The sequence below is a fragment of the Salarias fasciatus genome, chromosome 7 (genome assembly GCF_902148845.1).
Source record: "Salarias fasciatus chromosome 7, fSalaFa1.1, whole genome shotgun sequence".
In the NCBI taxonomy this organism is placed as follows: domain Eukaryota; kingdom Metazoa; phylum Chordata; class Actinopteri; order Blenniiformes; family Blenniidae; genus Salarias; species Salarias fasciatus.
In genome coordinates this window covers 13,133,098-13,149,251 of record NC_043751.1, presented here as the reverse complement: position 1 = coordinate 13,149,251, position 16,154 = coordinate 13,133,098, and the positions used below count along the sequence as shown (strand labels likewise).

Sequence of the window (16,154 nt, the reverse complement as noted above, 5' to 3'; positions counted from 1 at the left end):
CATACAGTTCACCACCTAAAACCACATTGAACCACTAATGCATTGAACACCACCATACAAACAGAAAAAGGAAGTAAAGTCGTTGGCTTTCAAGCTCGGGAGGAATCGGGGGGGTCAGCCACGCACTCACATGCTCTCAAACTAGCTCAGACACATTCATAAAGAGCATCCAGTGTGTGTGCGTGTGTGTAAACAGACACGCACTCACCCAAACACACACACTCAGTCTCACACAGAGCTTATATAATACAGCACTGAAGAAGTGTGTCTGTAAAAAAAGTGAAGGGAGTTTGTTACAGTATGTCGGATACAGTATGAAAAGGGAAAAGGGGAACAACCAGAGTGTACAGGAAACACAGTTTTTACAGTTAAGCCAACTTTACTTAATATAAATATTCTTCATCCAAAAGTCAGTGCAGTGCCTTCTGCTCAGGCTTCACATGGTCCTCCGTCCCGGTCCACGTTACACCCAGTCTTCGTCAGACCTGGTCCACAAATTACTGCTTCCGCTTTACACACAAATCTTACATCAGTTTTGCCTCATTCCATCTCGAACTCTCTGAACAGTTTGTGTGTGTGTCAATGTGTGTGTGTGTGTGTGTGTGTGTGTGTGTGTGTGTGTGTGTGTGTGTGTGTGTGTGTGTGTGCGTGCGTGCGCTTTGTTTTTTTTTTTGTTTTTTTTTGTTGCAACTCGGTACCTCAAAAGTCCAGCTGTGAAGTACAAGAGTTTGTTTTTTCTAAGTTAGCCAATAGAAAAAAAGAGATCCACAAATTTACAAATGTCCATTATTTTTTCTCCTGAATTCCCTTTTTTCTTTCTTAAAAAAAAAAAAAAAAGATGGAACAGCTCTACTGGATCCCTCTGAAGAGACACATTGCGAAGACCATGGCAAAAAGCTGGAAATGGGAAAACAAACAGAAAAAAGAAAACATTATCACACAGAAGCAGGCAAATCAATTAAGTTTAAGTTTATTAGAAATTACAAGAATTTTAATCAAAGTTTTAGTCGATCTGCTGGTGCAAACAACACACTGAGTGATATCATTATATTTTTTTTCCTTTTAAAACAATTAAGCTTAATTCTTCTGAGAAGACAAACCATTGGGATATTTCTATAACTTTTACACAAATGCAAGTTTCACGTGTAACGCTGTTCATGTATGAAACCATCCTTGAGTGCTTTGTAATACGCAATCTAATAATGTGCCTATAACCTGGGAACAAACACACTACTGAAGTATCATCTATTTCAAGTGAAGCTGATTGTTTGTTTTGTCTCTTTTTTCATGTTATGAATAGAAATGCAAAATTAAAACACACAAGGAAGTTTAGGCAGTTGAAATAAAGAATTTCAAGCCCTCACATTGCTGTAATTAGGTAATATTTTGGGGTGCTTGCACTCCTATTTCAGTTTCACCCCCACTGCTTATAGTATCAAATAATATTCAAACAGTTGAGTCTGCATTTTTTAGATATAATTAGTTGATCATTTTGCCAAATGATTTTTTTGGTAAACAAATTGAAGATAAATAACTCAGGGTGTCAATACTTTATTTGCAAATAGAAGTACCATAGAGATATATTCAAACACTTCACTCTTTTTTTAAGTAAATTGAAGATTGAAGTTAAATTGAAGTTAAAATTGAATGCCAACTACTGACTTTTCAGTTAGGTTTAAAAAAAAAAAGGAACCTAATATTTATAGTGACTTTTCAGCAATAATTCATATTTTTAAGGAAACACTTTAACAAAAGTACATTAACTTGTAAATGGGTATAATGCATTAATCAAATAGTAGTTGTATTTGTACATAGTCTTTCCACCCTTGTATAAAAATATTTCACTGCTGCAACAGGAAAGGAGCAGTAAACTGTGTGTTCTTGTAACACCGGGTTTTACCACTAGAGAGCGATCTTGTCCTACAAAGACCTTTCAAAAAAACCTTGGCAGATTCAGGTAAATAGCCTTAGGTAATGCAAAATTGCACATTTCTGTAATGAATATTCACACTAAATGAGAAGCAAAAAAAACAAAACAAAAAAAAAAAAACCCTGCATATTTTAAAATCTTACCTCAATGGTTAGCACCACGATGGCCAGCGCTCCGGCCACATAGATGTACAGTTCAAAGTAGTCCACCACAGCAGAGTAGCATCCCTGTCAACACAGAAAAAACTTGGCACTCAACGGGCCAATCAATCGGCTATAAACATGCAGAATTACCGAGACAATTAAAGCAACATCACGGCTTTAATTGAGTGCGGCTGTGAACAAAGGCCCGGCTGACTGAGTGGGAAGCGGAGCCTCCAGCCTCACTGCTTTTTAATGACAGTTCTTTGTGTGAGTGAACAGAGAGAGGCGCACACACACTGTGGATACCGCTCATTGTTCTGGAGGCATGAAAGACAACAGGTGGAAAGTGCAGTAAAAACCTCTTCCTATCAGCTTTCACTGTAATTACACTCAAGGCTTGCTTTGTGGGTGTGCATGTATGGAACTCTGAGGTACATCTAATTTCCCCATATTCATACACTTACTATCCTCTATTTTTGCACACATTATAAGCGCCACTAAAAATTGCAATTTAACCATGCACACACACTTTCGCACACACAGCCGAATGCATACATAAGTGTCCACATGTTGAGATGGCCTCCAATGACACCCCAAAAAGCACTAATCAGCCATGGAGGAGGCAGCTCGTCCCTGGGTGTCACACCTCAGCTGTCTCCTGCTCTAATTAAGCCTGGAGGTGCTTTCGAAGGAGGGAGACGCGGAGAAGGAGAGAGAGGCTGATGCGGCGGGTGTCAGGAGTTACCTTGTTATTGCGGAACATCATATTGCCTGATAAGCACTGCTCCTGGCTGATATAGGCCAGCTCCCCGGTCTGACTGGCAGGCTGGCAGCAGGCTTCTGGCACCACATGATTCTGGTTGAGCAGCCTGAACAGGCTGTCCCTGAAGTCCTCTGGGCTGTTCACCCCACAGCAGTCAAACTGAAGGGAAGAGAGGAAGAGAATGGAGGAAGAAGCCCTTATTGCTGAGTGCCTTTTTTGCGCACTGGCCTGTGGTCCACTGCGTGCGTGCACCAATCCACCATAAACATTGACCTAAATGTCTCAGATTTATCCATAAAATATAGTCCCCCGACGCCCAGGCTGTAGATGTTGGCGCTTCCACCAAAGGGGCGAGCTGGTAAAAGCTCTTTGCCGCGCGGCCTTACCGTAGTCATGATGGCGTTCCATGTGGAGGTGAAGACATCAGTGTTGTTGTAGCCCTGATAATGTCTTTTCAGTTCCTTGGTGAAGTACTCTCTGGTCAGCTGAAGCAACAGCCAATGAGAGAACAGGTTCGGGTAAGCACAGAGACTACATCCATCAGATAGCAACACTGAAAACAGGGTACTGGTTAACTGGGAAGCTCTTCCAGTTTTGCACTTCAAAGTCTGTTTACACATCTATGATAGCACTACTGAATATGTGAAAAAAATTGTATAAAGCGTTTTTTTTTTTTAAAGGCTCCAAAGGGAAACACAAAAGGAAGTCTTATGAACTGCTTCAAGTGTTGTAACTTCAGGCAAGATTGGGATTAAAGAAGAAATCTGAAGGTGGGAAAAAAAAATCAGGAAAAAAAATTGACAGTGGAGTTACAGATATGGAGCTCAGTACCAGCTTTCCATGCACAGTATATCCACTTTAGACATTTCAGGTAAGATCTGATGCTCAATGTGGAAGCAAATTGTTGATCATCACAATGCATTGTGGGTAATGTGGGTGACAGGTTTCAACACAGACGAGATTAAAAAAGTAATATCTACAATACTGGATTTAACCATTAATACAATCAAATGTGATATAAAAAAAGACAATGCACTTATAAAAACTTTCTTAAAATTAACACAATCGCCATTTTAGACAACTATCAGAAAGTGGTTGAGAAGAGCCGAGGTATAAGTGAAGTTTTGACATTTGTGTTGAAAGCTTGAGTGAAAACTTACATGCTCCCGGAAGATAAAGGCCAGGATGGCAGCAGCCAGTTCTGCCAAGAAGATGAGCAGGATGAGCATGAAGAACTGCAGGAAGACAAGAGAAGTAGAAGAAGAAAAAGAAAAAAGTGTAAAAAAGGGAACATGACAAGATGGAAGAGTGTCTGGAAAAACAGTACGTCAGTCTTTAAAAATCACATTCCGGTTGTTCTTGCTTCACTCAGCATCAAATATGCATGAGGCTTAAAGCGCGAAGGTACATAGAGGGACGTTTTGCTCTTTTGGCTTTCTGTCTGAAACACAGCAGTCCAAAAAAAACTGACAGACGTCATAATGAACGCACACACTCACAGAACACGAGCCGCAACAGGACAACATCTCAAAGTTGGCCAGTTGACTCACAAAAAGCAGCAGACACTTGTTTTCACGGATGGCTCCACAGCAGCCCAGGAAGCCCAGGAGGAAGAGCATCCCTCCCATCCCCAGGATGATGTAGACGCCGGTGAACAGCAGAGGGTTGGCTGCTACAATTTCCCTGAACCCTGTAGGGTCCACCAGCACCCACACTCCCACTCCCAGGAGGAAGGAGCCCCCCAGCTGGCAGAAAAAAAAAAAAAAGGACAAAGAGGATGAAAGTTAGATGAAACGGAAAGTGGCTGTTGTTTTAAACGTAACTCAGAACGCAGAAAACCGACGACAGGAGTCAGATATTTTTCTTCCACTGGCAACATGCTGCTAATGCAGATTTCTAAAGAGTTGCAGAGAAGGTTGAGGGTGACATAAAAGACGGCTATTTACAGTGTAACAATGCTTCAGCAGAGGTGTGGGTTGAGATAGCAGCGCTGCATCCACCCACCCCCAACCTGCTAAAGAAACGCACACCGCTGCAGCTCCCATCCCATCCTCCCTTCCACTAAAACCCTATCTGCAGCCACCGCGAGGTGACTCATGTGATTAAGAAAAGACAGCAACGAGGTAGGGGGAGAGATATCCGAGCCTCCGACAATTCATCCCACAATCCCCTTCTTCCTGTCACGAGGTTAAAGACCTTGGCTTGTGCAAATGAATACCATCTCAGCTAAAGAGAGGTTGTGCTGTGAAGAGAGGAAGCAGCCATTTCAAAAGCTCTGGGGTTTAAGAATGCTGTTTGAGTTACACGAGTGTGAAATGGCCAGAGACACACACACATACACACAAAAGCTGAACAAAAAAAAGAAAAGAGTGGCTGTTACTGAGTGACGCTAACAGCCAACTTCATTCTGTGCTCTGTTGGTTGCATTATTACCCCGGCCTTGAACAACCTCATCCGAGTAGAGTCTCTAAACAGTTTGGTTGCGCTTAATAAAGCAGGAAAAGAGATAAACCTTTCTTATTATGACCCCTCCCCCCCACACCTTTTACGAGTTCAGACTAACAGGATTACTCTTGATTGTCTGATCAAGACTGATAAACTGAGGTGCCAGTCACAAGCTCCACATGGCACCGTGTGCCTCAGATGTGTGTCAGCATACTAAAATTTAATCAAAAGAGAATTTGATAGAATCAAGATTGCCTCATCTAATGAAATGCAAATGTGGCTCCATTAGCCAGTCAGGCAGGGAGGAGGCAGGAGCCCGTCTGAAATCACTAGATTGAATCCAACTTCAGAGATGGTCAGATTAAGTTTCTTTGAGACGGGGATGAAAAATACTTACAAAGATGAGGAAATTGAAGACAAACATGAGGTACTTGATGCAGCTGAGACAGTCTCCCTCCATGGTCGTCCCTCGTGCGGAAGCCTCTCCCTGCCCCTGGAAGAAAACAACAGGAAACACTTGACGAATCCTTCCAACTGTTCTCACTATTCCCATTTTCTGTGCCCAGGATCAACAAAAACTGAAAACTGCCAAAAAAAATAAATAACACTCTGCCAGAATCTGCAGACATTTTAATGAGTTCTGCCAGTCAAATGAAAACTCGCGTACTGTACAAACACACAGAGCTGTCAGTCGATTTGGTGAAATTTCAAATGAAAATCCTCGGATTATCACTTCAGGCACACTCAAGTTTCACAGCAATCCCCGACTAACTACAAGTTTGGGTGTCAACCAAAGACTTCTGTACACTCTCTAACCATGTGATTTAATTTAAAAAATGTGCTTTCACTCTCAGACAGCCAGAATCCCCTTAAGCATCACTTCATATCTTTGGACAAATGCTGTCCCTGGGTTCAGCGGTTGTCTATCCCGGAACATTTTAAGGATATGAGACCTGACAGGAGCTCATCCTCGCGGGTTGACCGACAACAAGAGATGCCCTTTACTGTGGTAGCCTCTCTTTCTTAATGTAATGAGAGGCATGAGCCCTGTGCTGTCTCCAGCCAACCTTACGTCTTACATAAACACACTTTCCCTGATGAAGGCCTGTCCTAGAGGCACTCCTGGTTAATGAATGACACCTCTCTTGCATTAGGACACAACATCAGTGCCTCAGTATCAGTAACCCTGATATATATAATATATATAAACATATATGCATGATTCAACACAAAGTCTTCAATGAAGCACTTGTGGAACCTTTCAAACTGCAAATAAATGTGAATTTCCCCTCAGCAAGGACAAGGACTGTCATCGCTACATGGTCTGTAAAAAAAAGTGAAGTGGAAACAATCTTTGGGGCAGCCGTAATTGCAGTCTGAGTCTCTCTCAGAGAAAGAAGAAAATTAATTATTTGGCAGAAACGAGCCGCCACTCTTTGCTTTGTACTTGTGATTAATAATTTGCTCTGCCAGTGATAGCCAGGATTGAGGCAGGGTAACAAGCGGATTAAAAAATGATTTCTCCAAGGAGTTGTAAATACGCTTGAACAATGACACACTGCCACCTCTAAATTGAAAAGACGAGAAAAAGGTAAAAAGGAAAAAAAAAAATCCTTTTACCCTATTTTGTCTGCAGCACGTTTGTCAGGCGTAATCTCATAATCTGTATTCAGCTTTACCATGGACTCCTCAGACTGATCTCTCTTCTGCCCTGAGACAGTAATGAAGGTGGGGTATATGATCGATGCCAGGTTTGATTCCTGTCTGTCTTTGAAGGGGCTTTGCTGTCACTCAAACGTAATTCCGCCTTGACCCTTTTTGCCCCCATCCTGCACAGGATCGACTCGCTGATTTGCATTTTCATGTGAGACGAAGCACAAGAAACCTCTTCTAGACACAAGCACTGTTCAGCTCCCGCTGCAATTATTTCACACAGAAGTACAGCGATTGTGTGAAAAATGAAGCCTTTTTCGATTTTCCTTTCATAATGGTACGCTTGCACTGGTTTGTTTTTCGTTCTGCTCCTAATTCTAACATGCCGTGAGCAGGAAGGAAAGAGAAAGGGCTTTTTTTATCTCATTGTGGGCTTGTTTAAGTTGCCGTGACAATAAAATTGAACAATGCTAAAGATATGAGGGCAGTCTTTGTCTGCTGTGGGGGTGAGTTAACATGAAATGAGAACTTTTCCCTTCCTCACTAGCCGCGGGGCTTTTTTTTTTTTTTTTTTTTTTCCGCTTTCCTCCCTTCCTCCCCAGACCCAGGAAATTGACTTAAAGCTATGGTTAAACACTTTCTGTAAATAATAATGATATGCTTAGGTATTGATTACCCTCCTAGAGGTACATTCGGAACACCCGACAGCCTCATAACCTGAGATGGGTTTTAATTAACCCCTCGCTTTCCTCAGCCCCATTGAAGGGCCTAATGAGGCCACAGGAGGTCTTCATTGAGATTTGCATACATTACCGGCTCCCAGAAAAAGCCCCAGAAATGGCCCGTTCTCATCCCTCCCGCTCTCCACCGTCAATCCCGGGCCCCTACCAAGTGTGCAAACTGTATTTACTGGTGCAGGGGATGAGGAAGGGGAATGAAAAGGGGGAGGAAGAGCAGACTAGGAAAACTCTCGGGGCACGGCTCGCTTCTTATTCTCCAAACAAAACGTCTGATTCCTTTTCCAGCTTCGCCCGTTTGCGCTCTGCTCTCGACTCAGGGTCAAACTAACTGTCAGATCTGGAGCCAATTTTCTTTTATGCATTAAAATGCATTAAAAGCTTAAGAATAAAGTGGGCTTTGCTGTACAGTCCGAGCCAGGCTCCAAAATAACAAGCCCATGGTGCAAACCGGCACCGTATAAATCAAACTGCCACTGAGACCCCAGAGAAAGTGCAGAGTAAACAAACTGGTCTTTCCCATAACTCCCGTGGGATTGCACATTCTCATCGATCACAGTCCAGCTGCAGAGATCCCCACACTAATACTCTGCAGTAAGTATTATGTAGACAAGGTCCACACTGCAGGAGCTGCAGGCGTACAACAACTCTGAAAAATAGCTATTAAATTAAGGGCAGGGCCTCCTCAGGTGTGTTTCGTTGTGTTAAAATAATCAAGAGTTGTGTTTGTAAGAAAAATAGCAGCTATTATAACCAAACATGACACATTCACAATGTGCTTTTCAGACAATGTTTTGGTTAGCTGAAGGATCGCGTGTCCCCAATGTGACAATCTAAGTGGCAGTCTTTGCCCCGAGGTATCCAGTAAATGCCAAATCTGTCTACGTCTACCAAGTGTTTTGCTTCTGATGTAGTAAAATGGCAAATGGCACCGAAATCCCATTGTTTACTCGTGGTGAAGAAGACTCAGCTGTGAAGCTCAGCGTGGTTGAGTTGGATGGTGCAAAAACGAGGACTGATCCTCAATAAACTGTACAGTATCAACACAAGTCAGAGCCCTGTAACGAGGACAGACCCATCCGACCCACATTCTTCTCAGTATGACTGTGAAGAACACTGAAACTCAGCTGCAGGCATTTTTTTTCATGCTTAACTCTTGAAACCAGAGGTGTGTTTGGTCGACATCGACACGATCAACCATTACGGTTGTGTCAACTCACTGTAATTAAAAGATAAGGAAGACATAGACCCACAATGAAATGGCCTGGTAATATAAATAGCACACCCTTGGGTGGGTCCCTTGAAGATGTCACGTTTTCTGAGCGATTAATGAAGTGAGCCCATATTCCCCATAGCTCCGCTAGCCACCGCCCCGGATAAATGGATCAAAATGACAAGGACACTATGTCTGCTTCTTGCCACGTTGTCTCCACCCACAGAGCCAGCCAGTTCACTTCATCTTCAGCATGAGCCTGCATGGCAAATATTCATTAATGCTGCAACCCACTTGAGAATGAGAGGAGTGAAGCTTGACCCCTTTAAATGTCATTGACCCTCTAAATGATCACCTGCAATCGAACCCTGGGGACGGCACATTTGTCCTGAGACTCCAGGACGCAGCTGGAGCAGGTGTGTTCCAGCAGTTCCTGGAAGCCACTCTAAAGCCGCTCTGCGAAAGCACTAATACTCCGACGGTGACACTAAGGGACCGCACGCATGCCACATCACCTTTAATCTCAATTAAAAAACCATTTCCATATTTCTCGGTGACTCCCTAAATCAGCCACGGCAAGTAAACACCACAAAATCCAAATATAAGACACTCTCCTCTGGCTGGATTCCCTGGAGGCCGACCATGTCCCTTAATGAACCTCCAATTAGAGGAAAATGAGCCCAGGGCTGTGCTGTCACACGGAGTGGCTTTGAAGTGTACTGAATGCTAAGCAGCTATAGCACTGTATGCTACTTTGGAGGGCATATATCTTGCAGACAACAGGGAACAAGCAGAGAGAGAAAGTGTACAAACGTAGCTCAAAGGCAACACGGCTCGTAGTGTGTGTGGGTGTATAGCTCCCACTGAGAGCACAGAAACTCAGTCTGCTCAGGAAGTTTGGGAAAAACTGTTGAGCTTTAGCTAAGGTCTTATTGCTGGCTAAATTCTCAGGTACATGCTTATAATCAGTTTATCTCAGGAAAGTCCAGCTTAATGAGTTTTCAGATATATTTTTGGTGAGCATTATCAGCTTTTGCACATTATGAGCAATTCTCTAGTTGACAACCAAACACAGACGGCCTCTGAAGAATAAGCTGAATCTTACGAGCCATTTATCATTTCACTCCACTGTTGCCATACGTGCAGTGAATGGAGAGCAGTTCCCATCTCAGCCTGTGGTTGGTGCTCTCCTGGCCCGCTGCATTTTGGGACGGCATTACGTGAATCCCAGATGGCATAAGTCCTCTGACCAGGCAGCTGACACACTCCTGAACAACAGGCTGATTAACTGGAGAAGACTCCCAGAGTGAACAAATGCACAGTCAGAAACAGACTGACCATGTGTTGTCAACATCACTGCAGGCCACATTCCTGACATCCCGACCGGGCGCACATCCAGCTTTCTGTTCGGCACCAACAGTTGCACATACTCCTACAGTGAAATCAATTCTGCAGCTCCCCAGATTAGAAAGGTCGGACGGGGGGAGGGCACTGATAACTTCCTCAGAGTTAACTTGCGCAGGAGACATGTGATTGAGATGACCAGATTTTGGCTCCCACTGAACAAGCACTTGTGTGTGAGTGTGTGTATGTGTGTGTGTACCTCCCCCACTTACAGCAAAGACTCCCACTTAATTCTTTCGGCACTTCTATCTGCGTGAGTGAAGATACAAACTGGCTCCGTGGAAACAGATCAATAGCAGGCCCAGGCGCATGGTCAATGATGCATTGATCCCCGGGAGTTCCAACTCTTAGCGCTGGTTTTCAGGGAGTGAGGGCATGTGGTAGCAGCACACATCCAACACATAAACACTCCTGCACCGCTGCCTGTTAGGACTCGGGCTTTTCCCATGCAGTGCTTTGGAGGATAACGCAGTGCCTCCGGGGGCTTTCCGCTAAAATGACTTATAACTCAATTCAAAACTGAATTCTTCACAATTACTGGAACAAAACGAGGGGGAATTATTTCCTCTGCAGCTCTGTGTCTGACTTTTTGCCCTAATACATCCTATGTTGTTGCTTTGAAAGTTACTTTAATATTAAACTTTTCCATGTGTGCAACAGTCACGAGAAGTGGAGTCAATATCTCCTCCTCACTTGACGAGAAGTCTAAAAAATCCAATTGATAATCCCACAAACAATTTTAAGCAAGAGTTGACCCTCAGGCAACAGACATCTAAAATGTTGCTGCTGTTTGCATTGGAGCGGGATTTAAATACGGCTAAAGCCAAGGCTGTCAAGCTCTTTACACCACAGATGGCCTCTGCAGACAGAAACACTTGGAAAGCTAAGGAAAACAATACTTTCAGCCTTTAGGGTTTAACTGAAAAAGAAGTCACTTTGGAGCAAAAGCACGAGCAGAATGACAAAGTTTGGAACGCTTAAGTGCATTAAGTTAATAATTGCTTGTCTATTGGCTCCAACGAATGATTTCGTTAAATCTCTGAGACTGTTTCGTAGCTCACGCTGGAATCTTTCCAAGGCTACCCCGATCTGGGGGTGAGGGCGGCCTTTGTCTGCAAAAGTGTTTGGAATCTCCACTTTGCACTAGTTCCTGTTGGAAAACAAAAGGGGAGCAGGGCCCTGCACTTTACGACGGGGGGGGGGGGGGGGGGGGGGGGGGGGGGGGGGGGGGCACCTTGGCCATTTGTCTAATGAGCAGTCACTCACACCCTGTTGCAAGGCCATATGCTACTTTCAATACAGCTGGTTCCCCAGTGTCAAAAACCAAAAAGCTGCTTTGTTTCTTTATTCATCCATGCAGATCACATGCAGGCACACGCGCTTCACACACTCAGACAAAGTTTGATGAAATGAAAAGGGGGGAAAAGAAAAAAAAAAAGGCAAACACAACAGAGTAACCTACTTTGTGTTACAGGCTCGGGTATCAAGCACGATGCAAAGATCAAAACAAAGCCTGGAGGATAAAGAGTGTCGTGTGGATGTTTGTGTTTTTTCGTGGGAGGCAGGGATGAAAGAGAAAACCACATATCTCGGCCCCCACTGAAAATATGAATTTCGTGGAAGTACACCCAAAGAGTGTTAATGTCTTTGCATCGGCGGCGCGGTTGTAAAATCACAGTCGTTTATGGAGCCTTGTGATTTACTGAAAAACAAGCGCCAGACGCCATATGTGGCCGCCGCCGCGACTATCTGATAACAAGATGGTGTCACTCCTAAGTGCTGGAGACAGCTCAAGAGTATTTTAATTCAAAAGTTTGTTGAAAATGTCAGAGTTTTGGTATTTAGCAAAAGAGACAACATTTCAAGTGCCGCGTAGATTTTAATCACGCTGCGTAATCTTACTGACCAGCGGAGTTTACCCGACTGCGACTGTGAACGTAAACAGGTCTGTTTGCTAATGCTGATGACGCTGTTTACAAAAACAGCTGTGTGCTTTGAGGTGGAGCGGTCCGACAGGAGAACAGTGGGCTTTAGGATTAGGGGAGGATACACAGCTTGAACTCCCTAAAAATTTAAATTGAACCTCATATTTCAAGTGACAGGCTTTTGTTTAGTGTTTCTCTCTGTAATTTCTTTCCACTTTTCACTCCACTTTTAGTGATAATGTAATTGCTACTTGCATTTCTGTCTTCTTTCCCCCCTTTAAAGCAGACTTTTGCCGTGGAATTTGGGTAGAATTTGAAGAAAAGGGAGTGTAAAGCTGAGGGAAATTAAAGAATAGTGGTGAAACAAATCCATCTCCACTATTGCTGCATTGAGAAGAATGACCAACTTGTATTTTATTTAGGAAAACTGGGATATGTCAGCATGAAAACATGGTTGTCGCCACACAGTAGTCGCCGAAGTGGAAAAGTTATTTTCAAATGTATTTTAGGTCTGCATGTTAATGCTGATTTGAATTGACTCTTGCCATTTCATGTATTGTATGGTTTCATACAAACAAACAAAGTAAAACAAAGTAGTGGACTGGTTCTGATACTGCTGGAGAAAGATTTTAAAGTCCGTTTTTGAAGCCAACATGATTCAGAAGTGGATAAAAACTGTCTCTCAAGCAGAACCTGATTGTAAACAGCTCAGGGACGGATCGTAGCTGCACCATGTGGCTGTAACAAAACTGCTGCCAAGGTCAAATCCTGCATTACATTCTATTGAATAAGGACCTGTATTGTGTCAAACTGCTAACTCACACTCATCATGTTGGAAACGGCTCAAAACTCCGGCGTTAATACTCAATGCCTCTTGCACATGTAGCACATTTGTTTGTCTGCTTGGGTGCTTTTGTGGTTATGCGCTATGACTGATTACAGCTGATGTGTCTGGGTTTAAACTCCCCTTTAACCTTTTAATCTATACATGTCTGCTGTGAGGCCGTGCCTGGAATACTAATGTTCCAAATGCCAATGCAAATCAGAGGCTAACAAAGAGCAGTGCCGGCCTGCTGTGATGGCGAGGGGACAAAAGCACTTGTCTGCCTGTTTGCAGGACCGGCTTCGCTCGCCGCGGCTCTCGCTCCGGCGCCGAGCCTCCCGACGAAACTAACAATGGCTTTGCGCCTCTGCTGTCAGCATCCTACTGAAAAGAGTCTGTCAACAAGCTCTTTGGGCTGTTTTTTTTGCAGCGGATTTACCGTATGTGTGCTGAAGTGGAATCGCTCCTGTATTTGCTGGAAATCATTCCTGAAAAAAGCCACGTGGTGAAAGCAGAAGTGTTTTAAAAGTGAATATATTGAAAGACAAAGCCTGATAACTTTATGCTATAGTCAGAATTCATGTAGAAAAATGTAATGATGTACTGAAAATAAAACGCTGCAGCAATCGCAGAGACTCAGCCTGGCTTTATACTACTTTGTGTAAAACACAGTAACTTCAGAGTGAGTTTCGAATTTCACTTTCAGCGCATGAGATGAGAGCCGACAGCTCTGCTTCATTTAGATTACCTACATTTATCTGATGTGTTTTGTCTGGACTGCTGGTGAAGTAGCTTTAATCACTGTGACCGGGAGATAAAATGTTTTTTCAAGATTGCGTGTAATTCATTTGCTGATAAAGTGCAGCCATACCATGAGTAACCGCTTGCTCTTTGTCTTTGTTCAGGTGAAGCTGACGACTTCTCTGGCTTTTCTCTCCTCTCCTGTTTTCATGGGCTGTTGGACAGAAGCACAGGAGAAGAAAGCGCAGGTCAAGACGGAGCTAATGAGATGAATAAACTGTGAAGCGGCGGCAAGGAGGGAGAAAACTGCCACATTTGTCTTGGTGTGCAGAATTCATTGGAGCAGAATGAGACTGGGAGCCTGAAAAACATAGAAAATAAAATTCTAGGACACTTAAAATGACCGAGTTTGCATTCATTATTTATGAAGTGCTCGCTCTCAGCAGCAGCGCGCTAATCTCAGACTGTAACAGTGTTTTATCTGTGTGAATATTTCACTTTTCAGCTGTGAGGCAACATTAACAAGGACACAACAACAACAACAAAAACGGCACTGCCTTGAAGAGCAGACGTCCAGGCCAGTGTTGTCCGCGGGTTAAATGTTAATATCTGCCTGGAGGTGGTGGAATTTGTGTACGTTCTCACTTGGTTAATTATCCTTCATTAGGAAATCACACCACCGTTTCCTCACAGAGCTTCTGACATGACCTTGATGAGCATCTGAGCTTATGTATTATTCAAACAAAGTAGAATACCTAGGTTTTTTTCAAACCACACACTGGTGGCTTTAACTGTCGACGTAAGAAATGTCTCCAACCAACTGCATCTAATGAGCATAAATGCTTTAAACTTTTCCCCTGTTTTCTAAACTGCCTCACCACAACCGTCTCCCTGCTGAAAGGAGCGATACGGCAATGAGAGCCAATTAAACTGCTGGTATTCCACCATCGGCGCGCAAAAATAGTAAGCAGCGCAGTTTTGACTGACAATACTTTGGAGCCCGTTTCAAAGCACTGGCACTGACAACTACAGCATCAAATATGGCGCGAGCTGCCTACGAAGACGCGAACAGCGTGCCGCTCTTGCCACATTCGATGGTGAAATACAGGCAGGGTGCTGTCGTCCTGACAGCGGCCGGGGATGGAGAATATCCCAGGAGTATTCTGTCTGATAGAGCCAGCCACATCATCCTGCCGACACACCATATTGCCAGCAGACATCAGATTCACGAGGACACAAAACCGAACTGACAGTGGCAGCCACTCGCACCCTCCCCCCCCAAAAAAACAGAATACGGGGCTCTGATTACATCTGGAAAAGGCAATCAAAGCCACCTAGAGGAAAACGGACAAATCTGAGAAGTGAGGAGATGCACCGGAATGATACACCGCCTTATCGTCGAGTTTTGAAAGCCACAGAGCCCATGGCTCGGAGAATCGCTCGTATCTCCACGGTGGCTGCAACGCGCTTGAAGAGGCAGTGGATATGCAGCTTGCTAAAAGAGTTATTTACTAAATTTTCACCATATGGCTCAGCCAGCATGTCCTTAGGCCATGAAGCACAGTAATCTCTTCTCATTTTGCTTCACTCTTTCACAACAGCGACAGATAGCTAAGTAATTATCATTGTGGACTGTAATCTCGTACTGAGTGGTCAGATCTCATCCAAAAGCCTGTTGCAGAGGTACTCTCTTTTGAACCCCTGTTTAGAGGGCTATTAGCTGGTGGAGAGCAACAGTGTTGAGGGTCTGCATTATTTTTTGGTTTCCATGGAAACCTTTTTCATGGGAAAGTGGAGCACCAATAGGATTGCCGAGCCTCATTGAATCGGTTATGGGGGTGCAAAGAGAGATCAGCACAGACGGCTGAGAAAGCACAACAATAAGATGAACCCTCAAGGGGGACAAGAAAGGCCAGGCCACTGAGGGTCCAACAAAGAGATGGAAGAGGGCGGGGAGGGGGGGGTCCACACTCGAGGAAAGGTTTCATCTACATCCGCTGAATGGCAACCCTTTTAAATAAATCTCTCTTGCCAATTTGTCTTTGACATTTAAGCTCACCAGCGTTGAGGGCAATTTAAACATCAAGGCAACAGCTAATTGATTAGCCCCTCCTGATATTTCAGGGTCTGACAATAGAATTGCATCATCAACATCTATCTCGTGGTGTGTATGACAGAAGCACATTCTAAATTACGTGCTTCTTTAACCAATATCTGCTGCAGTGATCTCCCACAATTCAATTCATGCAGATAGCAGTGGGAACTAGTCACCGTGAAGCAATATGAGTACACACTCTGGGATGAGTACCTCTTAGAAATTGCCTTCACCTTTCCAAAGCAGGAATTTTCTGTAACTCTCGAGACCGTCAATCTAATA

General features: G+C 43.8%; 1 protein-coding gene across 1 annotated transcript in view; it reads right to left on the bottom strand.

The window, feature by feature from the left end:
- Positions 1-674: 674 nt before the first annotated feature.
- Positions 675-16,154, bottom strand: part of tspan18b (tetraspanin 18b) — a 35,244-nt gene continuing 19,764 nt past the window's right edge. Inside the window, exons 2-9 of the mRNA XM_030096517.1 lie at positions 13,908-13,991; positions 5,679-5,774; positions 4,387-4,581; positions 3,997-4,071; positions 3,223-3,321; positions 2,819-2,995; positions 2,074-2,157; positions 675-897 (exon numbers count right to left, since the gene is read on the bottom strand). Of these exons, the coding sequence (XP_029952377.1) occupies positions 850-897; positions 2,074-2,157; positions 2,819-2,995; positions 3,223-3,321; positions 3,997-4,071; positions 4,387-4,581; positions 5,679-5,774; positions 13,908-13,910 (777 nt within the window). The 5' untranslated portion in view covers positions 13,911-13,991 and the 3' untranslated portion in view covers positions 675-849. The remainder of the gene's footprint in view (positions 898-2,073; positions 2,158-2,818; positions 2,996-3,222; positions 3,322-3,996; positions 4,072-4,386; positions 4,582-5,678; positions 5,775-13,907; positions 13,992-16,154) is intronic.